Here is an 11,373-nt window from a genome sequence, read left to right as displayed (position 1 = left end):
GAATCATTTCAAATTGGTTTCTTGAACATGACAATGAGTTCACTGTACTAAAATGGCCCCCACAGTCACCAGATCTCAACCCAATAGAGCATCTTTGGGATGTGGTGGAACGGGAGCTTCGTGCCCTGGATGTGCATCCCTCAAATCTCCATCAACTGCAAGATACTATCCTATCAATAAGGGCCAACATTTCTAAAGAATGCTATCAGCACCTTGTTGAATCAATGCCACGTAGAATTAAGGCAGTTCTGAAGGCAAAAGGGGGTCCAACACCGTATTAGTATGGTGTTCCTAATAATTCTTTAGGTGAGTGTATATATATATATATATATATATATATTTATAATTAAAAAAAACACTTATACTTACCTGCATGTCAGCGATGCGATGCAGGCCTCTTCCGGCCTGTGTCCCGCGCTGAACGGCCTCTGATAGGCTGCCGGCCTAGTGCCTGCAGCCTATCAGAGGAAGGGAAAGGGACACACCTCTCCCTCCCCTGCCTCAGCACAGCCATCTGTATTGCTGTCCTGAGGACGGTGATACAGATGACTTTGGAGAGGAGCGCTTCCACAATGGAAGCGTTCATCTCCCTGTGCCGCCGCACAGCTTGCACACCCCAAAGGCCGGCCCTGGAGACCAGCCTTTTCTAGTTATAACTCTACACACAGCAGAGTAAATGTGTAGAGTGTCTGCCCTGCCAGGACCTTTGTAGCTATTCCCCCACCATACTGTGCATGGGACAAATCCATCCCGGTAACTTCAGACTCCTACCATTGCCTCTGACTGGGTAAGCTTAGGCAGCGAGGCTGTCTCTAATAATGGTAGTTCTCTGTGGCTGGCATAGTCAGGGTGTACTATAATGAAACACCATGGCTTGCAATGTGATGGGGCACTGTGGCTGGCATAGCCAGGAGGCACTGAGACTGGCATAGTCAGGGGACATTATGGCTGCTAATGTGATAGGGCACTGTGGCTGACATAGTCAGGGAGCACTGTGGCTGGTAATGTAATGGGGGACTGTGGCTGACATAGTCAGGAAGCACTGTGGCTGGCATAGTCAGGAAGCACTGTGGCTGGCAATGTGATGGGGCACTGTGGCTGGCATAGTCAGGGATCACTGTGGCTGGCAATGTGATGGGGCACTGTGGCTGACATAGTCAGGGATCACTGTGGCTGGCAATGTGATGGGGCACTATGGCTGGCATAGTCAGGGAGCACTATTGTTGGCATTGTTATGAGGCATTGGTTTTTGTACTGTGTCTGTATGGTATCAACTGTTCATCTCCCATAGGATATATGCAGAAAAAAAATCAATTTTAATGCTTCTAATTGTGAGTGCATCACAGCATTAACTCTTTAGCAATGATTTACCGGGTCACTGCATGTAGCCGTAACAACACACTGAAAAGTCTTCCATATGTTTGAGTGATGGCTTTGCACAGATGCTCTAAAGAAAACCAATATGTGTTTATAAGCAGGGTCAAGGCAAGTGCACCCTCAGGCATTTTAAAGTGCAGGAACTCTCAGGATGAAGCGTCACATGTAGACAGCGACAAAACTCCCAAGGTCAATTCCCAACGTCCCTTTGCACCGTTTTTTCCTCTTCAGTCCTATAGAAAAGTGTATCCATAGCTTGAGTTTAAAGGGGTTGTCTCATCATAGACAATGGGGGTATATCGAGAACGAATCGAGAACGGAGCCCCGTAAGGTGGTGGCTGGAGGACTCTGGTCCGGCCACCACCAAGCCGACTCTCCATAGAAGTGAAGGGAGCGTACCGTGCATGCGCGACCCAGCTCCCATTCATTTCTATAGGGCCGACGGAAATAGCCGAGCCAGGGTTCGGCTATTTTCGCCGGCCCCATAGAAAATTAATGGAGGGCGGCTGCGCATGCGCAGTGCGACCTCTTTCATGAACGGAGCTCCGTTCTCGATATAGGTGCGGGTCCCAGCGGTGGGACCCGCACCTATAAGACAATGGGGGCATATCCTAGCGATATGCCCCCATTGTCCATGATGAGACAACCCCTTCAACATAGAAATATTCCCCTAATCAGTTTCATAGAGACCGTAAGGATATTTAGCAAAACTGGTGCAATGAAAACGTGACGTATTTGCACAATAATTTTGCTATTTTCTTCTTTTTTTTTATTACTATTTTAGCATGGTTTAGACCTCAGAATGGCAGCGAATTATAGACCTCTAGAAACTTGTAAATGTGGGTTCTGATAGAACATGGCAGATTCAGTAGAAATCTATGAGAACCTGAGGAATATGGAGGTACAGTACAGCACCAAAAACACTTTGACAGCTCCATATAACCCAGGGGTTGTACAGAACAGAAATCTGGTTGTGTGAATGAAGCCTTACTCTGTCTCTACGAATTTGACTGTGAAACCAGGCACAATGCCTTGTAAGGCTAGCTCAGCTGAATGTAATGATAGCTCTCATTTAGCAATCTCTTGCTGGTGTTCTAAAGAAAAAGTTTTTTTAACCCATATGTAAATAAGGGTGTTCCCATTCCCCTCTTTGCACCCTTCCGTCTGCTGCTTCCTCTGCCAGCCCCTCTTAATTCATTGGGCCAAGGGATATGACTATGCAGAAACCTGCCTGTCCAATCACGAAGGAGAGAGAGGGGTTTACAAAGGAAGCAGGAGGAGCAAGGGTGCACAGAATGGCTTAGCCCTACCCACAGTGCACTTAACGGCTCATTTGCATATGGATTAAAAGTTGTTGTTTCTTCTCCACAATAAAGGAATGCATTGCTAAATAAAATGTATCATTACATTCAGCCAAGCTAGCCCTCTGGTGACAGACTCCCTTTAAGCACTGTACTGCAGATATCCTCATGAACGTGGTATTTGCCACTACGTCGTTTCAGGTACACTATAATAATACATAATAACGATTCACGAATTCATGCAAATGAAGTCTGTAAAAGGCATCTTCTTTTTGTCTGGCATCCGTCCAGTTTAAACATCCGCAGAAAAATATGTCTGTGACTCTGTGAACAATCCTGTAGGAAATACTCCCCCCCCCCCCCCGTCAATGCAACCATTAATAAAATGAATTCCGCAGACATAGTAAATCGCTTAACTTTGACAACCAGGTACGTTTATGTGGCAGTAGGTTAGAATGGGGTTCATTCAACTCATTGGTCTGACTTTGATCAAAGAAAAAACTGACAAATCCACCCTTGCTGAGGAGTGCTATGGTACATTTGTGTAGGGAATCTGCTGTGTCCAATAAGGGATTGCTGTACTCCCCCCTTTTTCCTGGCAGAGTTTCAGTTCTCCAAGGAGAAAAAAAACTTGCGGTATCTTGCTTCTTGCCTGAAGCTTAAAGACTGTGTAGAATTCTTTCCTCTCTGTCTGTGTCTTTCTGCTTCCTTTCCCACTTCATCTACGTCTGCAGAAGGGACTTGTTTTTAAAGTCATGGGGACCTCACTGTACATACTTTGGCTGTTCGCCCTGAATTTGTACCTGACAAGTGGATATGAAGGTAGGGCTACTGTATATACTGTACTTCATTCCTTCAGAATGTTCATAGCAAATTGGGGGCCAGAGGTCTTCTCTACTATGCAGGACAGTATTTGCTGGTAGACTTCATACTGATGTTTGAGACTACGCTGAAGTCACCGACGGTTCTTCACATGTTACATACCTATTTCTTTTATTATAATGTGTACAACTTGTGGGCATTCCATGACCATTAATGATCAGAATGCCTGACCATACTGCTTTCTGTGATTTCATCATTCCCCCTCAGTTTGCTTTGTAGTAGATCTGTGTGCTGAGTGTGGTGGTCAAGCATTCCTTCATGCCCGTGCTAGCAACTTATGTGTTGAAATTTGACAGTGGACTCATTTAACCAGACATGCTGGGGGAAGGTAAGGAGGGTGAAAATAGTTGCACCAAACTCCAATGGCATACTAGGAGTTGTAGTTACAAATTAAAGAACATCAAGTCAGCCCTCGCTGAAGAAGACATGCCATTATAATCTGAAAGTGCAAACACAAAAAGAAAAAACACCATAATAGGTTAGTAGAGTGCGGAGAAGTTGAGTTTGTCATGTGGCACAGCTCTGTTTCATATCATGGGTCCTCTGAGATTTTGCGCTGGACTGCCGTTAAGCCTATAAAGTAACGTGCACCCATGGCTCTGTCTGTATGCTAATAAGGAGCTAATTCTATTTCCGCAACTATACTTTTAAAAGGCAGGTACCCACATAATGGTATGGCTTAAAGGGTTTTTTCGAGATGTTAATACTAATGACCTATCCTCAGGATAGATGAATACAAGCGGTATGGATCCAGGGCCATTGGTGAGGCTGTTGCATCTATAAGAAAACATCAGAAAGGACCGTGTGGTGCTGCTTCTACATTTGTTTATTGCTATCCTCAGGATAGGTGATTAGTATTTGAACGTTGGGGTCTGACACCTGGGACCTCCGCTGAGCAGCTGTTTGAGAAGGCAGCGTTTGTCACAGTAGCGCCGTGGCCTTCTCACGGCTTCTCCTAGGTCAGTGATGACACGGTCATCAGCCATGTGGCCTAGGAGTAGCTCAGTCCCATAGAAGTGAATGGGGCTGAGCTGCAATATCACGGTGCTGTGCTTGGCAAGCTGCGAGAAGGCCATGGCGCTCACAGGAGGTCCGATACCTTCTCAAACAGCCGATCGCCAGGGGTCCGATCGACTGAGCAGATACTGATGACCTATCCAGAGGATAGGTCATCAGTTATAAAATACTGTAAAACCTTTTTAAACTGTGCCTCATTTGTGCATATCATATGGTATACAAATCGAGCTACACCATAAACTAAAGCCTTATGTTTTATAGCTGACTATGGGAAATAAGCCATGATTACATAATAGGAGTTGTCATCTGTCCTTAGATGGAAGGGAAGACGCAATTACATTGAAGTAAACAATTGGCCTTTCCATTCACAAGGAACATCTTTCCATCTTTTATATTATAAATAGTAAAGGTTTAGACAGTTTTATAGCATTTGACGGTAAACTTGCCAAAGCAGAAATCTAGCTATAGAATTTCTAGTAATCCTTAAAACCCAACAGTGAAACATTGTCTTTGTTTCTTATCTGCTTTTATGTTCTGATTGTTGATATTTTTATTCTATATTTTATGCAAGATTATGGATTCAGTGATCTGCTTTACAGCAGCCACCATGGGCCGTAGACACAATAGTCTGGAGAGAACTTATTGTTATAACTACAGGACAGTTTTCTGGACATGCTCTATGACTTGCAATCCTACCTTTGATGATAATGAGATGACTGCTGAAAAGTGATTTGTAAAGAACAAGTCTCAACATATTATTAGGCTTAGGGGCCAGTGTGAAAATATTGGATTTTTTGTGATATGGAGAATGTAAAAAAAATCACCAGAAATTCTAAAAAAAAAATAAAAAATAATGTTTTGGGACACAACTCTTATTTAAATCTAGTGTTTCATTCAGTCCCATTGCCACAGGTGTATAAAAGCAATCAAAATACTGTTTCATTACAAAAATGAAAGAATTTTTTGTTCTAAGAAGCTCACTGAATTTGAGCGGGGTACTGTTATAGGATGTCCTTGCTGCAGCAAGTTATTTCCTCCTTCATATTCCACAATAAACCATCAGTAGTCTTATTTCAAACTGGAAGTGTTTGGGAACAACAGCAACTCAGCCACCAACTGGCAGACCATGTAAAGTTACAGAGTGGGGTCGCTAAGTCCTGAAGCGCATAAAAGTCACCAATGCTCTGATGACTCAGCTACAGAGTTCCAAACCTCCTCTGATGATAACATCAGCACAAAATCTGTGCCCCAGGAGTTTCATGACATGGGTTTCCATGACCAACAAGGTACACGCAAGCCTAACATCATCAAGTGCAATGTCAAGCATTGAATGGAGGGGTGTAAACCACTCTGCAACTGGACTTTGGAAGAGTGGAAACATATTCTGTTGTGTGACAAATCACTCTTCTCTATCTGGCAGTCTGACAGACAAATCTGGGTTTGGTGAATGCCAGAAGCACAATACCTGTATCGTGCCAACTGTAAAGCTTGTTGGGGAGCTGGGCGAAACTTGCTGTTGGGTTGCTTTTCAGGGATTATCCTAGATCCCTTAGTTCCAGTGAAGAGTGAAATCTTAACATGACAGCATACTAAGACATTTTGAACAATGGTACGCTTCCAACTTTCATTGGACAGTTTGGGGAAGGTTCTTTTCTCTTCCAGCATGACTTTGCCCCAGTGCACATAGTAAAGTCTGTAAAGACATGGTGGGGTGAGTTTGGTGGGGAAGAACTTGACTGGTGTAGACAGAGGTCTGCCCTCAACCCAAATAACACTTCTGGGATGAATTAGAACAGAGACTGTGAGACAGGCCGTCTGAGCCAGTGACTGACCTCACAAATGTTCATCTGGATGAATGGGGAGAAGTTCCCACAGACACACTCCTACATCTTCTGGAAATGTTATACAGCCTTCCCAGAAGAGTAAAAGGTGTTTTATCTGCAAAGAGCGGTGGGGGGTGGGGAGCAACTCCTTCCTAATGCCTATGGATTTAGAGTGGGATGTCATAAAGGCTCCTACGGGTGTAATATGTACTGTAGGTGCCACAATACTTTTCTATATATAGTGTATGTTTTACATACTGTAACAGACCATTTTTCTGATTACACATTCCTTCCATTAAGGAGGATTTCCATAATTTAATATTATATCACTAAGATATGCCATGACATTCAAGGCACTGCAGGTCAACCTAAGGGACCGCACTGATCCTGAGGTTGAATGGGCCACATTGCTGGTTAAGCACAGTGACCCCTTCACATTATTTCTGCTGCACCCAGCAACCCAACATTCAAGCAAACTAGCACTGTGGCACCTTCATTCGCAGGTCTATCAGTGAAAACACCAATGAGAAAGTGATTTAATATCCAAGTCTTATGCTATAACTTTCTGGGGTGGGAAAATCCCTATAATGAATAAATTTGGTTTACTTAGCAATGCTAAATTGAACTATATAATATACATGTACACAGAAGCAGGTAACAACACCATACATGCTATCAGTTAATTGCAATGTGGTCCAAATCCTACATGCGAAAATATCCATGTAGTTCAATATTCCATGGCTGTGAATGAAGTCTGTGAAGGTTCTCATTCATCCAGGTCGTGGTATATCAGTAGTAATAAGCCATTTGGGTGACTAGCAAAACATATTTAAGAGACAACACAAGACCACCCTGCTATCCAGCAGCAATGGTTGTGCTTGCACACTATGGGAAAAAGTTCCGGCCTCTCTGGTGGCTGGGACCATAGAAGCGCACATAGACCAGTGCTTTTTCCTATTGTGTCAGGGGCATAGCTATAGGGGAAACAGGGGAGCCGGCTGCTTTGGGGCCCAGACCCACAAGGGGCCCCTTCAGGAGGAAGACTAAAAGATTTTATTGTCAGGACCCCCTCAACAGTATTATACAATGACATTATATACAGTGACACCGTAGGAAACTAACGGAGCGGCTGCCGATCCTTGTCTGAGATCAATCTTGACTAGCCACAGGAGTGGGGATTGCATGTAAATTGGGGGTTGTGAAGAAATTGCTGGGGGGGAGCAGTCGGGACAGTCAGTTGTAGTTACACCACTGTATAGTGTGCAAGCACGGTCAGGTCTGCTGGATTACAGGGTGGTCATAACCAACGAGAGGTTTATAAAATTATGGAAAAATTAGTCTAGCCAGCAAAGGAGGCAATATGGACAATCACAATACATTAGTAAGTGCCTTGTATTAACTTTCTGTACGTGATAAATGCCATGTGCTGAAGGGAGACAACTCCTTTAAACCTTTACCTGGCTGAGAAGAAATGCTTTTCTTTCTGATTGTTTCTTTTGATTGGTTGTCTATGTGCACTATTTTCCGGACCCCAAATGCAATAAGCAAAAGGGAGTTTGCTTCCATATATCTTTTGCAGCTTTTCGCGATCCAGAATGAAATGGATAAAGATGCAAGTACAGTATGGTGCACTTTATCCCCATCTCTCGACCTGGACCTGCCGGGTTGTCTGACTTTCTGGTATAAGGTTGTATTTACTATTGTTGTAAATGACTGGTAGATTTCAGCGTCTCACATTGAAACATGATGATTCTTGACTTATTGTGAACTGTCTGTATCATATTCTTTTGCAGATTTTGATTAGTGCTGAGGATAAGTTACTGTCAAACAGAAACCAAAGCACAGTAAAGCGATGTAGTTGCTGAAAATTATCTCTGTTATTAACCTCTAACTCGAAAATTCAGGTTTGAGTAAAGCCATGGACAATATTCTATATAATATACAAACCGGATTCCAAAAAAGTTGGGACACCATACAAATCGTGAATAAAAACTGAATGCAATGATGTGGAGGTGCCAACTTCTAATATTTTATTCAGAATAGAACATAAATCACGGAACAAAAGTTTAAACTGAGAAAATGTACCATTTTAAGGGAAAAATATGTTGAATCAGAATTTCATGGTGTTAGCAAATCCCCAAAAAGTTGGGACAAGGCCATTTTCACCACTGTGTGGCATCTCCCCTTCTTCTTACAACACTCAACAGACGTCTGGGGACCGAGGAGACCAGTTTCTCAAGTTTAGAAATAGGAATGCTCTCCCATTCTTGTCTAATACAGGCCTCTAACTGTTCAATCATCTTGGGCCTTCTTTGTTGCACCTTGCTCTTTATGATGCGCCAAATGTTCTCTATAGGTGAAAGATCTGGACTGCAGACTGGCCATTTCAGTACCCGGATCCTTCTCCTACGCAGCCATGATGTTGTGATTGATGCAGAATGTGGTCTGGCATTATCTTGTTGAAAAATGCAGGGTCTTCCCTGAAAGAGATGACGTCTGGATGGGAGCATATGTTGTTCTAGAACCTGAATATATTTTTCTGCATTGATGGTGCCTTTCCAGACATGCAAGCTGCCCATGCCACACGCAACCCCATACCATCAGAGATGCAGGCTTCTGAACTGAGCGTTGATAACAACTTGGGTTGTCCTTGTCCTCTTTGGTCCGGATGACATGGCGTCTCAGATTTCCAAAAAGAACTTTGAATCGTGACTCGTCTGACTACAGAACAGTCTTCCATTTTGCCACACTCCATTTTAAATGATCCCTGGCCCAGTGAAAACGCCTGAGCTTGTGGATCTTGCTTAGAAATGGCTTCTTCTTTGCACTGTAGAGTTTCAGCTGGCAACGGCGGATGGCACGGTGGATTCTGTTCACTGACAATGGTTTCTGGAAGTATTCCTGAGCCCATTCTGTGATTTCCTTTACAGTAGCATTCCTGTTTGTGGTGCAGTGTCGTTTAAAGGCCCGGAGATCACGGGCATCCAGTATGGTTTTACGGCCTTGACCCTTATGCACAGAGATTGTTCCAGATTCTCCGAATCTTCGGATGATGTTATGCACAGTTGATGATGATAGATGCAAAGTCTTTGCAATTTTTCGCTGGGTAACACCTTTCTGATATTGCTCCACTATCTTTCTGCACAACATTGTGGGAATTTGTGATCCTCTACCCATCTTGGCTTCTGAGAGACACTGCCACTCTGAGAAGCTCTTTTTATACCCAATCATATTGGCAATTGACCAAATTAGTGTTAATTGGTCTTCCAGCTCTTCGTTATGCTCAAATTTACTTTTTCCAGCCTCTTATTGCTACTTGTCCCAACTTTTTGGGGATTTGTTGACACCGTGAAAATTTGAATCAACGTATTTTTCGTTTAAAATAATACATTTACTCGGATTAAACGTTTGATCTGTCATCTACGTTCTATTACAAATAAAATATTGACATTTGCCATCTCCACATCCTTGCATTCAGTTTTTATTTACAATTTGTTTAGTGTCCCAACTTCTTTGGAATCCGGTTTGTACAATACTGGGCTGTTTCCTCAAGACAACCCCATTTTAAAAGAAGCTGGCTGATCTCTGCTGGTCCGGCTTCTCTAATCTCCTGCGATCAGCGACTATTGCCCAGGAAACCGGAAATGCATCATTACATGGCACCGACTTAAATGAACATTGCATGGACGCATTTGGTCCGGCAGAGTGTAAGCTAAAGTACTAATCATTTGACAGGGTCTTCACACTCAATAGCTACAGTACAGTACTTTAAATATTCCTGTCTTTGGTATGAAGGGAATAAAGTGGTTGTCGGTAATGCTTTTTAGCCTATTTTGTAAACTAAGCATAGCGCAGCGTGTGTGGACCCACTGTGGACCTGAATGGATTTGACTTGGGGATACTCCAGAAGGTATTGTCAAGGTGGTCTCCTGGTATTCATCCTTTCACCTCTGTACGGGGATCTGGATTTTGCTGCAGGGCAACCAGGCCTCTACCTCTAGCAGTAGTCTCTGTTTAGAGACTGTTGACCCAGGTAGGTCAAGAGACATCGGAGTGTGGTCCCATGTGGACAAGCAGAAGTGTGGTCAGAGGTCAAGACGAAGAAGTCTTGCAATACGCTGAAACAGGTAATAGGTCAGGGCAGGCAGCACAAGGTCAATATGGTGATCAGGCAGAGGTCAGGACAGGAGGCACAGGGTCAATTTAGTTATCAGGAAGACGTCAGGCATGGGAGGTTACTAGCTTGTCTAGTTCTTTGCAGGAACAAGACAAGCTAGGAACCTTATAGCTTTGACAACTTTCCATAGAGGAAGGTGTCATATATACCCCAGGGAATGGTGTCATAGGCTGGGGACAGATTAGCTAGTGTGTGCGCTGGCCTTTTTAATGCTGGGAAGAGAACGTGCCGAATGTGAGGATTCAGAAGTCACAGTAGGAGAATGAAAGTGAGGGACAGCCCCAGAGCAGCATAGATCACAAAGCAGCAGGAGGAGTGACCACTGGGAGAGGGGAGATGCTGATGGACCTCCAACATTACACCAGGCAAAGAAAGGAGAAAAATATGGACTGCTTGAGCCTTTAGAATGAATACTCACTGTTGGCCACAAACTTTTAGGCAGTGTAAACTTAGACTGGATAGTATAGATGTGCCAAATTTACCACAGTGGCTCATGCTGGATGATGATGGTGCATCTTTAGACTGTCTAATCTAACATGTTAGTTGGGTTACTTTATGACAGAATTTTGCACCAGTTTTTATGCACAATTTGGGACATTGCTTTAAACCAACCTGCAACGCTCCAGCTGTTGCAGAACTACAACTCCCAGTATGTCTGGACAACCTATAGCTATTAGGGCATGCTGGGAGTTGTAGTTTTGCAACAGCTGGAAGACCACAGGTTGTGCATCCCTGCTTTAAGCCATTCCCCTAATAACATTGTTTCATTAGTAAATCTACCCTATTCAGAGGCAAG

The 11,373-nt window shown here is 43.6% G+C and overlaps 1 protein-coding gene across 2 annotated transcripts in view; it reads left to right on the top strand.

Annotated features, from left to right (window-relative positions):
* Nucleotides 1-3,324: 3,324 nt before the first annotated feature.
* The window catches only part of SRPX (sushi repeat containing protein X-linked), a 176,670-nt gene continuing 168,621 nt past the window's right edge, over nt 3,325-11,373 (top strand). For both annotated transcript variants that reach the window (XM_044286628.1, XM_044286627.1), the window contains exon 1: nt 3,325-3,500. In XM_044286628.1, coding sequence (XP_044142563.1) covers nt 3,434-3,500 — 67 coding nt within the window. In that variant the 5' untranslated portion in view covers nt 3,325-3,433. The remainder of the gene's footprint in view (nt 3,501-11,373) is intronic.

The sequence above is a fragment of the Bufo gargarizans genome, chromosome 3 (assembly GCF_014858855.1).
Source record: "Bufo gargarizans isolate SCDJY-AF-19 chromosome 3, ASM1485885v1, whole genome shotgun sequence".
NCBI lineage: Eukaryota > Metazoa > Chordata > Amphibia > Anura > Bufonidae > Bufo > Bufo gargarizans.
This window is presented reverse-complemented; position numbering and strand designations above follow the sequence as displayed.